Raw genomic sequence first — 15,221 nt, forward strand, 5'->3', positions numbered from 1 at the left:
CAACTTCATATTAATATCCTTGGTTTCGTAATGAGATGTTGGTCAGGCTGGTATCCGCATACTTTTGGCCTTATAGTGTTTGTCAAAACCAGAGGTTGAAGCAGATACTGAAATGCAGAGCTGCGATGCAGTTACTGGGGTAAAATAAATCCTCAATTCAGCACCATAGCGTGGCTGAGTGCTCTCTGAAGGGAAAGTGTGGCCAGTGTGACGAGAAAGATGGGGGAATTGAAGCGTATAGTTTGCTAGGAGCAGCGTATTGTGGCAACAAAACAAAACCACACATCTTACAGCGCTATGCATATTACCAAATGGAGTGTCTGACCGCGTCACTCGCCAGATTCGGGTAACACGCTATGGTCCAAAACCTACTACAGACGGGTACTTTTTCCAGATCTTGGAGTCATGTGATCCACGTCCTGAGATTACCCTGAAAACCATACCTCACCCCCCCACCAACAACAACATCCTAGGTTACGTTTGTTTGCATGTTCTAGTGAATGAATGACACTTTCCATCGCGAAGGTCTGTAAGTTCCTTCAGCTGCCCCCCGAAACATTCAAAAAGCAAGAGAATCTTCTCCAGAAGAGTAGCTAATTTAAGTTTCACTTGAATCATAGAGGTATCCATCCATCCATTTCTTTATTTTCCAGTAACATATTCAGATTGGGGGTTTGGGAGGGGTGGGGGGTGGAGCAAAGCATGGAGCACAGACCACAAGGCAGGGGTTCACCCTGGACATTGTAGGGTAGGGTATCAGTGCACCCTAAAATACCCAAGAGGGTACAGGATGGATGGATAAAAAGATTAAACAATTTCTACATCTAAATATGTAATGTGAACGCACAGAGCAAGAACTGACTGCAGCAAAATATGGAACTTAATTTTATTACGTTATTCCTGACAACACTGTGACCACATCCCTCAATGCTGTGCTGGCAGTAGTTTGGGAACCATTGTATGAAATGGATGTGGAAGCGCGAGAAGACAGGGGCAATCAGCCCTCAAAAGTCCTTCCAAAACCTCTCTGCTCTTACGTGTCCTGGTGGCCTTTTGTGTCTTAAAGTTACCAGCTTGCAATTGGCTGACGTACATTTTATTTGATTGGCCAGAATTTTGATTTGATTGGCCATCGCTCATGATGACTGTATGAGAGGTGAACCACAAGGCATTGCATGACAGTAAATCCTCTCCTCTGTTTTCCCATAACCAATTATCCCGCGCAGGTTTGTGGTGAATCTGGACCCTATCCCTGGAAGTACAGGGCATAAGGCAGGAGACATTCTGCCAGGGATTCCAGGTCCTCACAGGACATACACTCACAAACTGTGGATCATTTTGTGTCACCATTCCTCATAAACCTTATGTGGACCCGCAAATCCACAACGCTGGAGGTGTAAGGCCACAAAGCTACCGACCAAAACCGCACTAAGGAAACTGTGGAATTATAAAACGAAATGGAATAGTCACATGGATAGCGGAGTTTAAACGTGCAGACGGCATAAAATAAATCAAATTCAATTGACAGGCACAAAGGTGAACATCTAATCAAAGTCAAAGTCAACTTTATTGTCATCTCTGCTATATACTGTACAGGTACATAGAGAGACGAGATGACATGGCTCCAGTTTTTTTTTCAGTGCAGACGAGAGAAAGATATGTAACAAATAGGCACGTGGTAAACAAAGTAAATAAATATAAGGTATACAAAAAAATATACTATACTTATACAATATACTATAATGAGCATCATTCCTTGTAGTAGTACCTCTGACTTTTGTTGAAGAAAAAGACATCTTGCTGTTTTGTAATTCATTAAATCACCTTCTACCTGGTTGATGGGTGATAAGGCTCATGTTAAAGGGTTATGCTGTCAAGGATGCTTTTTGCATCCCAAAGTTGCCGGCTTGTTTTGTCTTAGGTGGATGACATATTTTTTTCCTTGTGTTGTTGCTTGTTGTGCTAACCAGTTGCTGGATGAGTATCTGTAGAGTAAATGTTCTTGGGGAGAATTTGATGCATACCAAAGATGTTGAAACCCCACCAAAGTGCCCCTTATATGTCCCGCAGAAGCTGTGCTCTAACCGAAATCCCCCTCCCCACTGATTTTTCCAGCTGGGATGAAAGCAGCTCCATCAGCAGTGGACTGAGCGACGGCTCCGACAACCTCAGTTCCGAGGAATTCAACGCCAGCTCCTCACTGAACTCGCTGCCCACCACGCCGGTCGGTTCTCGCCGCAACTCCTCCGTCGTGGTGAGCGAGTAACGCCGCTGTCGTAGCCGCTCGCCGCCGTGGGGCCGGGGGGCAGCCGCTGACTCAGACACTTCAACAGCTTTTAAATCGCTAAGGAAGAAACCGATAGCATGCATTTCATCTCTGAGTGTGTGCAGAGGGGTTGGGATGAGTTCCTGGTGCCACATACTGGGGAGGGGGCGTTGGACAGGGGAAACATCAGAGGTCAAGCCCCTCTACTCACCTGTGACTGATTCAGAGCACCCGGAATGTAAGCTGCTCCGGTTGCCTTTCCTGATGCACCCCAGTAAATCCCCCCATAGCATCCTCTGGGGGGGATTCCATTTTACACAGACTGGGGAGCATAATGAGCTCCCTGGGCCCAGCACACGCTACGGCACAGCCTGTGATGCAATGTGGAGATAATTAATTATATGGGAACACAATGCAGCTCCATCAGGGGTGTCTTTAGGGCAAAGGACAGGCTGTGAGGTTGTGGCAAGGGCTGTAGCTCATCCCTGGGTTATCTTCACCAAAATCACTGCTCTGGTAAAACCCTGCCTTCGCTGTGGAAACACCCCCCATCTACAAGTCACTTGACTATTTTCCTCTGTACTGTGCTTCATGGCTCAGTGCTGAGACTCAAACACAGCATCAGTGATACATCTACATGCATGACTCACAGGGTCTGCTAGGGTCACTGTGACTCAGCCTGGTGCCACGTGATCAGAAACGTCACACTTGACCGCTAAATTTGAAAACACAGGAAAACTTCAATAACTAATAGGGAATGTTATCATGATTACCACTAACAAACACATCTCTACGCAGGAAAAACAGCCACAATAGACCAACAAGTGACAGAATAGAAACAGGCACTTAAATACACTGCTAAGAAGCCTAGACAGTGGACAGGTGAGAACCATAACAAATCAACTGATCATTAAGGGCACAGAGCAACAAGGAACAGGTGGGGTAGTTACAGGCACAGAGAGGTCAATTAACAGATGGGGGAAAAGGATCAAACACTATGGAAAACCTAGACTAGGACAGCCAAATAAACATGGATCAAGGACAAAAACAAGGACTTGTAACAGAAATACCGATACAAACGCTAAACCAGGAGAACACAAAACCAACAAAATTTAAATAAGCAGTTGAGGCTGACTCAGCCTGCCCAGCCTCAAGCCCGCAACCAAAAAAGGGGAATTGGGAATGGTGACCATCCTCTTAGCCTGGTAAGACACGCAGCGGTCCAGGGTGCAGACAAAATATACTGGAGACTTAAGGCTACAAGACAGGGGAGGGAACAGGATGGCCAGCGACACCTGCTGGTCAAACAGGGACAAAACATACGTGAGAGGGCCATATGGATGCCGATCCTGACACCCACAATGAAAATGGTGTCCAGCCTCCTGCTGACGTTGCCACTTCTGCAGAGGACCCTCAGCTGCTGAGGCGGCCCCTGCAACAGCCACACAGCTCTGCCATGGCAACCGCATTTTTCAGGAATACCGGGGCAGGGATGATGAAGGATGGCAGTGGGCTGAGTTTAGCCATGTGACCTAATGAAATGCTTTTGACGAGGCTCTGAGTGCCCTCTGACGGAATGTGGATAAGGTAGGACGGGGCACTCTGGGGTCTCTCTGGAGTCGAGCCATTTGTTCTTTTGGTTTGTCTTTTTTAATTCATCGATGGACTTTGGCTGTGACCTTGACCACAGTTTACACCTTGCCTTTAGCAAACAAACCCACTCTTTTTTTTCTATAATGTTAGTATGCCCGGGGGGGTTCGGCAGCCAGTTCACCTTGGACCCCCTGAGGTTTTGGTTGCTCTCCTCCATTGTCATCTGGCTTGCTCTCTTTCTTTCATTTCTTTGTCTTTCCTTTTCCCTCTTTTTGTATTGTTCTATGTTAATAATACTGTGATGTATCACAGACACCCATGTAAAGCACATTGGAGCGACTGTTGTGAAAGGCACTATATATATATATATATATATATATATATATATATATATATATATATATATATATATATATATATAACAAAAAAATTTATTAAATCGTAGCATTCAGGTCCAGATCTGTATTTGCGCATCTTGCACTAGTTAGCCTTGATTGAGTCATTTATCAAATTAACTGCTCCATTTAAATTGCATTAATACAAGCGCTTAAACCAAACAATGGGTTGCCAGTCCCAGGATTAAAAATCATGTTTAATCGGTGCTGTAAGTTGCCAGATTCAGGATCGAAGATATTAATTTAGACATATTTAGACAGTTTGTCAGTCACAGCCCTGAAATGTTTAGCGTGTTTCACAGCTGAGTCATATTTTAAACTGTTTTCATTCATTCATTTCCCGTCTTCTGACTTCTGTTATACGTTATTTCATGTCTTCTTCTTGAGTTGTTCTGACAGCGCTAAAGCGCTTTTAATTGTCGATGTCAGTTAGGAGTACCAATCACTATTTTTGGAATTTTTTTTTGTCAGAGCGATTTGTCACAAAGCAGAGACCCTAGAGCATGAGTAATAATTAGCTCCATGCTGGGCTGTAAATGCGAATGGGCAGCTAGCAAAATCCATGTCAGAAAATGTGTAGGGGCACATAGAGGAGAGGGTAGTCCTACCAGCGTTTAATGTTTCGTCTTCAGGCAGAAAAACAGATAATAATAATAATAATAGCATGTAATGAAATATGGTAGCAGTTTGACTGATGCTGTGATTTACTGGTGGTCAGTTTTTAGATCATTTCCAAACTGCAGTAGACAAATGCGTCTTTATTCCCCTGCCCCCCCCCCCCCCCCCCATCCTCAGCTGCGTACAGATGCAGAGAAGCGCTCCCTGGTTGAGAGCGGCCTGTCCTGGTACAGCGAGGATGGCAAGGGCCACCGTAAGCCGGGGGCTGGGGGCTACGACACGGGCAGCCTCAAGACGGAGTCTGCCAGCAAGTGGAGGAAGTCCCGCCCCCTGGACACGGCTGGCGAGGACGCCGGAGGGAAGGCGGAGCTGAAGAAGCCGCAGAGCCTGGGCCGGCCCGGGGGCTTCAAGAAGGGCCGCAACCCCCCAGTGGGGGTCACCTCCCCCATCACCCACACCTCCCAGAGTGTGCTCAAAGTGGCAGGTAAGATCCCCCACCTTGTGTTTCCTCTGAGCGTACGTCCAGGAACGCAGGCTGCCGATTGGTCAGCTACCACCAGAAATGTTAATGCCCAGCGGAATGTTCCGGCCTCGCGAGGAGGCTGCTTCACCCAGCGAGCCGGACCCCAAGCGGGCCTTCGGGTTTGGCACCACCACGCTGCAGCTGCAGACAGCTCCAGTGAAAGCTGCGGCACATTTAACCCCCGCAGCCCACGCACTTCCTGCCAGCTGAACACGAAAGCCACTCAGTCTGTTTGTCCAAACACCTCGCTTTCCTGTGGAAAGTGTGTTTATCACAGACAGCTCCGTAGCCTTCAAATGATGTCTCAGCAGTGCCCCCTTTAAATTCGGACCTGGCTGTTTGAGAGACGCTATCGCTACCTGTTACTTATTTTTCTGTCAAAGAAAACACCCGTTTGGTGACTACAGATCTCAGCTGTAGAGCTACTCTGATGTTTCTCCGGCACCATGGAAACGGACTCACCCAGTCGCACAGCTTCAATGACGGGCTGCTAATAAACTGATAAACTACTGTACAGTTTAGAATATTTCCTCCGTAGCTATCAGGGTACCCCTCCCTCGCTTTCCATGGCTGTCAATAACCTGCTTCCGGCACCAGCCCGGAAAACCTTCCCATCCGATAAGTACACATGGTGAATGGAATACTACCTCTACAGAGAGCTTCCCCGCCATTGGATCAGACTGAGCTTTTAGCATTTTTATGAATGAGCCACAGAAGACATCATGCTGCAAGCTCCGCCTCCTCCCCGGGGACAGCCAGTTTTGTTAAATTTAAGAGGCACTGACATCAGCGTGAGCTATAGTACCATGTCGCCGTTTATTTCTATCTACTTTTTTCTTTTATCAAAGAAATTTATGCTTGGCTTTGAATTTACATGCTGAAATAATCCAAACACAGCTGATTGATATTATTGCCAAATGATGTTGTTAATTATAATTTATTCATAGGGAATTGTTATTAAGGTTTATCTGTTTTCATGGACATTTGATGTGAAAGGGACAGTATGCAATGCAAGAGAAGATGTGGCTGTAAAAAGCAGGTTGTTCTTCTCTAGTGTGGGCTTTGAATGTAATTGTAAGTAGAAATTAATTATTTAAACCCCAATCAGGAATGGTTGCTATAATTATGGTCGAGGTGTTATCATGTCTTCATCGCTGTGGGGAGGGTCGACGAATCATCTGGGAGGGAGATGTTATAGCTGTGGAGTGGGGGGGGGGGGGGGCTGGGGATGGACCAGGTGGCCCTGGTCAGCATGTAGGGGATGATCTGGACGCTTGATGGTACGGTCCCTTGGCACGGAATGAGGTATCAGCATGGTCGTTTGTTTTTTCTGAGTGGCGTGGCTTAACCCCCCAGGCGGGGGTGAGCGTTGGGGGCACGGATGCCTTGACTAGGGCATGGTCACAGGCTGTTCCTACGGTGCAGCCTGCTGCTCTGTGTCCACTGCGGTCACTGGGTTGTGGCTCGGGGTCATTGGTCTGGGGGTAGGGGGGAATGGACGGGGGGGGGCTGCCGTGTCTTCTACTCCAGCAGGGCTCCCATTGGCTGCAGGTGGGGGGTAGGGGAGGGGTGCCGTGTCCTCTGCTCCAGCATTGGCTGGAAGTTCTCGGGTGATGATGAGGAAGGCTGTGAAGGTGCCCTGGCCAGTTCCCTGCATGCCACTTCTCTAGCAGTCCAGCCATCCATACAGATGCCCCCTCCCCCCCCAACACTGGCTCACTGGCCGGCGGCCCCCACTGCTTAGAGACTGGTGAGGCTTTTTTTGGCGTTCCTGGAAGGCAGATCTGAATTCACTGTCCCTCCTGACCTGCTGTGTATGTAGATGATGGCTTATTTTACGGAGGAGGACTTATAATTGGCTATTGTTTTCCAAAGTAGGACATATCCACTGTATGTACACTACTGCGCCAAATGAGGTTTAAAAGATCTTCATGTCACCCCAGCATTTGCACTTACCGTCCAATACACCCCTATAGTTTCTCACTCGACGACACCTCGTGTGGTTAATCGATAACTCATTGACTTTTTTAAGCAATTAAATTGCTTAATTAATTAAGTGAGGTGGTTTAAATGTATCAGATACACGGAATAGCTGAGGTACCCATGAGGAGAGGTGTCCATCCAACGAGATATCAGGAACGATTTGGAGGACAAAAGAAATTCTTGTTAGTTTTTATTGTGTTACTTTTAATTTGCACATGTGCTAATGTTAGACTGTGTTTTTTTCTTTTGGTTCACTTACTACCCAAGATGAACAGCTTTAATGTCTTTTGCTGCCTAAGACTTTTACTGAGTACTGCAGTCACTCATATACCTTAGAAACCTACAAGGACACTAAGAATCTTAGTTTTCTTCCTTCAGTAGTGTTTTCTCACTGATAGTGAATTTCTTGTAGCTTTTTATAGAAGTTTTCATTCATTAGTTTTCTAGCTATGTTACATTGATATTAAATATCCTTTACGGAAACAGTGAGGCAGTTTGCTTCTTGAGTTCTTACATGAAAGCTTGACATCACTGGGTGTGGTTCACGGTAACTGTAATGTCAGCTGTCCAGACCTTGGAAAAAAAATCTATTTTTGGTTTCCTGGGAAAATCTGAATTACCAAATAATTAAAGGAGGAATGAAATGGGTCCTGGCGATAATTAAGGTTCTGACTGAGCCCCCATGTCCGTGTGGCCCCTGCCTACAGCTCCAAAGAGTGACCCGAAGGCGGTGGACAAGGCCAAGATGGCGGTGAAGGGGGCAGGCCTGCAGCGGTCCTGCTCAGACGCGGGGAAGGAGCGCGGAGAGCCCCGCAAGCCGCCCACAGGGCTGAGCCGCCACCCCACCGCCACGTCCTTCGGCTACAAGAAGCCCCCCCCAGCCACGGGCACCGCCACGGTGATGACAGCGGGGGGCGTCACCATCTCCAGCGGCTCGGCCACCGTGGGCAAGACGCCCAAGTCTTCAGGCATCCCTATCAAGCCCATGGCAGGAGGGGGGGGCCGGTGGCAGCTGCGGGGGGGGCGGGGGGCGCAAGAACAGCCTGGACGTGTCCAATTGCGAGCAGGGATTCTTCTCACCCAGCTCCCGCAACAACATCCAGTATCGCAGCCTCCCCCGGCCCGCCAAGTCCAGCGCCATGAGCCTGACCGGTCGACCCCCAGCCCGGCCCGTCAGCAGTAGCATCGACCCCAGCCTCCTCAGCCTGAAGCCGGCCCCTGTCCCTGCCCCCTCCCCCACCACTGGGGGACCCAAGCAGAAGGACCTGTGCAAGCCTACCAGCCGGGCGGCACTGGGCCCCGTCAACCAGACTGATCGCGAGAAGGAGAAGGCCAAAGCCAAAGCTGTGGCATCTGACTCGGAGGACCGGGTTCAAAAGCCAGACTCCGCCCAGATGGCAGGGGAGGGCGGACTCAAACAATTGGGCCTGCGCCACTCCAGTGGGAGCAAGTACTCTGAGCTGTCTTCTCCCACGACTCCCAGGTATGCCCCCCCTTCACTTACATCCTCCTCTGTCTGTCCATGTGAGCCATCCTCCGCCATCCATGATTGACCTTCAGGGTCCTAGAACCAGATGGCCTTAGACACAGCCAGCCTTTCTAGAATAGCTCCTAAGCTCACACCCTGTGGTGGCCTGACTCATCAGGCGTGAGCACCTCGGGCCAAAAACGAAACCCTTGTCTTAAATATTAGTGCCCTAGACAGAGCAGCTGTACTGCAGTTTCAGACATTACTGGAAAAAAGTAACCAAAAATCCCTTCCTTTCAGAAATACTTTGTAAAAGAATCAATTTCCGAGAAAGACACTTAAAAACCAGCCGGTTATCAGCACAAAATGTGCATCCAAGTAGCCGGTGAAGCACCTTGAACCAGATGCGGAGATGCAAAGCTGCTAGCTTTCGGACACTCCAGTGGAAGTTCATGAGCTGATGTCCATTGAAAGTTAATAAAATACACATTTTCACTGAGGCGGATAAATTTAACCAATAAGAATATCGACCTGCCTCATGTCTTTAAATGTTCTCTTCAGAAATAAATAGGAGTGGAGGATTATGGCAGTGAGTGTCCTTTTCATGTGGCTCCTGTAGTCGGTCAGCCTCTCGCAGTTCCACTCGAGGAGCTCCTTGGACAGATTCCCCGGCCTGGTTTATTCTGAGGAACCTGTATTTTTCTGTAGCTCTCTTTATATCTTCCTACTCACCAGCCCTGCATTTTCCATTTTCTTCTCTGTTGTTCAGCTTTAAAAAAATAATCTGAATGTTTCAGTGCCCATTAACCCTTCCTAGAGAATAGCATGTAGACTCCTGTCTCAATGGACCTTAACTTACATAAATGGTTGGAAGTTGGATGAATAGAAGTGATGGGTAATGATGCCATTTATCAATATACTGACATATTTTCAGGGTGATCAATAGGAAGTTAACATATACTGTAACTAGTAGTACTGGGAATGATGGTTACTTCTGAAAAAGGGTGTCCATAATTTGGCAAATGTTACGAAGAATGTTTTCGCTCCAAGCCACACTGCTTTCAACCTGCCGCATTCATTATTAGCCGGTTAAGGATCATATAAGCCTGATTAAGGCAGGGATGGAATGAAAACCTTCTGGCAGAGGGTCCTCTAGGATCAGGACTGAGAGTTGCCGTTCTTGGCCCTACGTACGGTTCTCCTTCTTCCTTACCTACCTTGCGGCCGGCTGCTGGCTCCTTCCAGCCCCCACTCTCATTACGCTCTCGTGTGACCCTCAGGCTGCTCTGCAGTAAGTCCCTGGGGAGGCCACCCAGCCTGGCCCACCTGGACAAGGTGAACTCCAACAGCCTGGACTCCTGCGTGAGCCTGCACGACCTACCGCCCAAGGTGCCGCCCTTCTCCAAGCTGCAGGACCTCGCCGACTCGGTGCCGCCCCCCCGGCTCACCCCCAGCCCTGCCCCCGTGCTCCACATCGACTCCCCCAGCTGCTTTTCGGGACAGGCCCTCAGCGTGGGCGGCTCACCCCTGCTCTACCCCAAGCTGTCGGGCTTTCACCGCAGCATGGAGTCCCTGCCCCTCCAAATGAGCGTCCCGTCCAGCCCGGCCCCCACCAGCGACCGCGAACACGAAAGGACCTCGGCGGTCTGGAGTACCGGCAGCAGGGCCTCTCTCACGCTCCCCGAAAGGTGTGTGTCTCCGGTCCATGGGCCAGTTTTCTGATGCATCATAAATTAGCCCCCTATTGGGCTGACATGGTATTACATGTCTCCCCTCCTCTTAACAGGCCTATTGCCTTCAGGCAATGTAAACAGACTCTTCCAGTCTCAACTCCCATGATTCATTGCAGCAACAAACAGCAGGGTTAAAACAAATCATGTGGAGATGTAGTAGTGACATTCTACCTGTCCTCCAAAGGCTTCCGGCCAGATTTAAATCCCTTTGTTCCACTTGTCGTGCTGTGACAGCTCCGGTGAGTGTCCCACGCTTTCCAGAACCTGCTGCAGCGTGTGCAGTGCCACTAGCACCATCTGTTGGCAGGACAGAGAAATGCATTTTTCTTTGCGTACAAATAGATGAAAGAGAAAGAGGCGTTTACCATTCAGGATCTTTAAACTGGGGAAGAAAGACAATTAATTGGCACTAAAAAAATAACCGTTTTTTTTTATTACATTTAAGTGAACACATCAGAGGCAGGATCTCTGCATCTGCTTCCTACGTGTTGATACAGCTGCAAATTCTGGTGTATCAGAAAGTGCTTTATGGGGAATGCAGTCCTGTGCACGGTGATCAGAAAGGTCTTCTTAAAAACGAGGCTCTACCTCATGACATCCAGCTCCCTGGGCGCCCCAACAGGTGGCTGCCCTTCGCGGACAGCTTTCTCTACAAAAAGAGCAAGTTGAGGGAGGCGTAAAAAGACAATTTCCCCACGGGGATCAATAAAAGTATCATTTGTTATTGTTATTCTTATTATTCTTATTATTATTATTATTTTCAGAGAGAATAAAAAGCACGAGGTCAGTTGAGTTTTAGTCCCTAAATCTATCCCCTTGGTATGTGGGCTGATCCCCCCCAGGAGATTCCCAGCCCTGTGCTTCGTGGGATTAATCATGCAGACCCATAAACAGATTAACGCATGAGGATCAGACATCAATCAATGCCAGATTCATTCATATACAAAGTCATTGTCAATGGTGTGGCTGTTGCAGAGCTTGTAATGGGAGCAAATATTAAACAGTCCTTGTTGTCCGGTAGCTTGTATATGTGCATTTAAATTCTCCAGCACTTCCCTTCTGTTATTACCTGACGCCATTAGTTAGATAAAGTGTCTTCCTTGCTGTCATAATCTGCTTTTTCACAAATGCTCTGCCTGTTTACAGGAATATTTCCATTACACAAGGTGAACTGAAATATGTTCACAGAAATAACGCATAAAATACCTATTTATGCTCCTTAATAGATGGGTCTTAATCGCCTCCATATTTTGCCCTGTGGCTGTAATTGACTTAACCAACGTGGCGTACGGGATGAGACAGAAGGTTAATGGTTCCTATAATTTTATTCGGGAGACCAACAATGTTACTCTTTCCTTTCTAGTGGACAAAGAGACAGGAACACTTTGCCCAAGAAAGGACTAAGGTGAGGCGTTTGCCACTGAAGTACATGGGTAACTCTAATGTAGCCTTGCAGTTAAAATAATAATGTCTGCCCCCCCCCCCCCCTCCTCCAACTCGCAGTCGCTATAGTTCTGGTCAGGCCGAGGAAGACGGAAAGGAGAGACGCCACTCGCACACCATCGTGAGCATGACTGACTCGGGGACACCCCCGCAGCTGCCTTCCCCTACCTCTACCCCTCCGGCCACCTCAGGCAAAGCTCCCCTCACCAATGTGGGTGAGTGCCCCCCCGCCCCGCCGTAGCGCATGCCTGACATAGCTCCAGTAGCTGGCTCCTGTCGAGGTCACGGAAAATAAGACACCTGATACAGTGAGAAACCCTTTGAAAAGTCTGAGTCTTCATGCCAGATGTACTTCCTGCTGTGATGGTCACATGACCAGCTTCTGAGTCTGATTGGTGTAGCTTTGCCATGTGACCCAAGCAACCTTTATATTCAAGTATTTTCTATTCCTTCATAAGTAAGGACAAATGTAGACATCACTCTTTGGCTTAAAAAAAAACAAAACATATGATATGTGTTTTATTTGATCCAGTATTTAATGTGATTGATAATATTACAAATTTTCGCTGAACCAGGCCCAGGGTGTCTGATTTACGGTTAGTGGCGCTGACTCCCCATGCGTCTACAACCTCATGACCCTGTTCCCTCCCACCCCTCCACAGTGGCCCCCACCCCCAGTGCCGGCACGCCCCGCATGACTCGCTCCAACAGCATCCCCACCCAAGAAGCCGCCTTCGATCTGTACGCAGCACAGCCTCTGGGGAGCCCCGTCTCGCTGGTGGACCGCCCCAAAAGCATGATCCGCTCAGGCTCCTTCCGCGAGCCCGGGGACGACGGTAAACAGGCGGCCTTCCCTCCCGGGAGACCCCCATCCTCTCCGGATTCCCCCTCCCCTTTCTGTCTCTGCCTTCCCCACCATAAGCTTGCAGTGAATCTCCTATTCTAATGCTGCAGAAGTGTACAAATTCATGGATGGATGGATGGATGGATGGATGGATGGATGGATGGATGGATGGATGGATGGAAGAAAAGGCCCCCCTTCTTGGCACACCATGGCATGGAGTAGACAGCACGGCTGTTTGTGGTGTTTTCCCAAATTTTTCATCATCCTTCTCTCTTCAGCTGCCCCCAGTGCCTCCGTGTCAGTCCCCTATGGCGTCGGCTCTCCTGCGATTTTGTTCATTATCTTGACATATTTTACTTCCCTACCTATTTACAGGCCTCAAACTCAATGTCACAAACTCTCCGATTAACAAGCCATCGGCTAAACCATATGTTCCTCTGCCCTTTGTTTTCGTCATTTAAGTGCAGTACAGCTCTATAGACATACCCACACCTTAATCTACATGCTTATGAACATTTCAGCCGTGACCGATCCTTTTATGTGTATTTTTGATATCAGCTGGGCTTTGGGATATATACATATGTCATAAGCAAATATATTGGCTAAGTAGTTTATATAATTAAAATGTTTTAAATCAGAGAAAGCAAAAGCATCTGTACCTGACAGGATACAAGATGAATGGGATGATTCAAGTGCGAAAACGAAAAACAGAAAATTGTTTTATCTTCATGTTTAAACTGAAACATGTCTGATGAGTTTTTTTTTTATGCATTTGGTTGCGGAAGATATATTATGTCTTATTTTCATTTCATGCTTTCTGTCCTTTTTAATTAGCGCACAGATCTTGTCTAACTCCGTACGCCTCCGCCAAATCGTGTTGAGCAGTCTGGAGACTTGTTATGAAACGCTAAGCTTTTTTATTTCTCTCTCTGTCTCGCTTTGCAGTTCACGGCTCCGTGCTCTCCCTGGCTTCCAGCGCCTCTTCAAACTACTCCTCGGTGAGCTGAGCTCCCTGTCGCCTCCCGGAGGCGCTCCGGCTACCCCCCCCCCCCGGAGGCTGCCCTCCACAGCCGAGTGCCGGCAGCTCTGTCGTTTCGTTGTGGCGGCTGTATTTCCTTACTGGTGTAGAATGTCTCGCGTCTCGGGCAACCTGGCGAAATCCGGAACTTTCGTGCGTGTAAAATTACCGATTTGTCGACTCTGTGTGCTCAGGTGCATAATGAATCCACACTAGATAAATGGTGCTTATTTTACGATTTATGGAGGCGCAGATGCTGCCTGCACCCCTCTGCACTTAACCGCACTTCATGTTTAGCCTCGTTTAGGGCAGTAAACCTCCTGCAAGATATAAACTTGCCTTGATTGACTGGGTATTCGGCTATAGTGTTAATAAATAAATGTGTGCGATTTCCCAAGAGCGCACACAAACATACATGCAGAAATGAGCTTCCTGGGAAATGTGTGAATTGGTTAAAAAAAAGCTCTCGTTTTCTTTAAGAAGTTATTTTAGCACAAGGAAGCTGTGGTCCCCGTCCTTAACTGTACCCCCGTGACTTTCTAGCTTTGCGCACCCTGATCTCAGTGCTGCTCCCCTCCCCTCCCCCGAATCTACCTCCTGACCCCCTTATCTTCTGTCTGCTGTTCTTCCGCTCTCTCACTCTCTCCTTTATCTGTCCTTCATGCTCTCCTAGGCGGAAGAGAGGATACAGGGCGAGGTAAGCCTCTTCCTGTCCCTCTTCCCTTTTTGTTCCCCCTCCTCACTCTCCCCCAAGCTGTCACCAAAGAGCCCACATGTCCTACACAGACTGTCAGAACTTCATAATGTAGCTGCACCAGTTTAACATTAATTACATTAAGTTTAAATAAGTTCTTCTCAACCTGATCTTCTGGAACCCCAAGACGGTTAAGTTTTTGCTCCTTCAGAGCCCCCTGCCCAACAATCCATGTTGTATCTGGGTGGGAGCAAAAACATGAACCGTCTAGGGGGTCCTGAGGACTGGTTTATGAAACACTAGTTTTGCCTGTGGATGATACAGGCAAGGATTGTGAGGAACTTGTAATTCCGTTCATTTAGAAATAGAAGACAGTTGTTGGTTTTTTTTTTTTAAACATAAGTGTTTATTTTCACAGCTGTTATGAAAAGCGCAGCACATGTGGTATCGATTTTACGTGCTGATGTGAAACACACATACTCTTGAAGTGCCACTCTCAGCTCCATGACATAATGTTGACGTGTCGTATGAAGGTAGCTGTAGATCATTAGCCAGCAGACATGGCTGTGACTCCTCTGGGCCAGTGTAGATCTTTTCCATATGGCAGATCCTGTGCAGGGTGTGATTCATACCAAACGTCTTT

At 47.9% G+C, this 15,221-nt stretch overlaps 1 protein-coding gene across 1 annotated transcript in view; it reads left to right on the forward strand.

Annotated features, from left to right (window-relative positions):
* LOC125747759 (neuron navigator 1-like) overlaps nt 1-15,221 on the forward strand; it is a 121,767-nt gene that overhangs the window by 82,700 nt on the left and 23,846 nt on the right. Inside the window, 10 exon segments of the mRNA XM_049023231.1 lie at nt 2,116-2,254; nt 5,050-5,356; nt 8,086-8,369; nt 8,371-8,861; nt 10,127-10,534; nt 11,943-11,984; nt 12,083-12,237; nt 12,685-12,858; nt 13,812-13,864; nt 14,558-14,581. Coding sequence (XP_048879188.1) covers nt 2,116-2,254; nt 5,050-5,356; nt 8,086-8,369; nt 8,371-8,861; nt 10,127-10,534; nt 11,943-11,984; nt 12,083-12,237; nt 12,685-12,858; nt 13,812-13,864; nt 14,558-14,581 — 2,077 coding nt within the window.

The sequence above is a fragment of the Brienomyrus brachyistius genome, chromosome 8, assembly GCF_023856365.1.
Source record: "Brienomyrus brachyistius isolate T26 chromosome 8, BBRACH_0.4, whole genome shotgun sequence".
NCBI classification, from domain to species: domain Eukaryota; kingdom Metazoa; phylum Chordata; class Actinopteri; order Osteoglossiformes; family Mormyridae; genus Brienomyrus; species Brienomyrus brachyistius.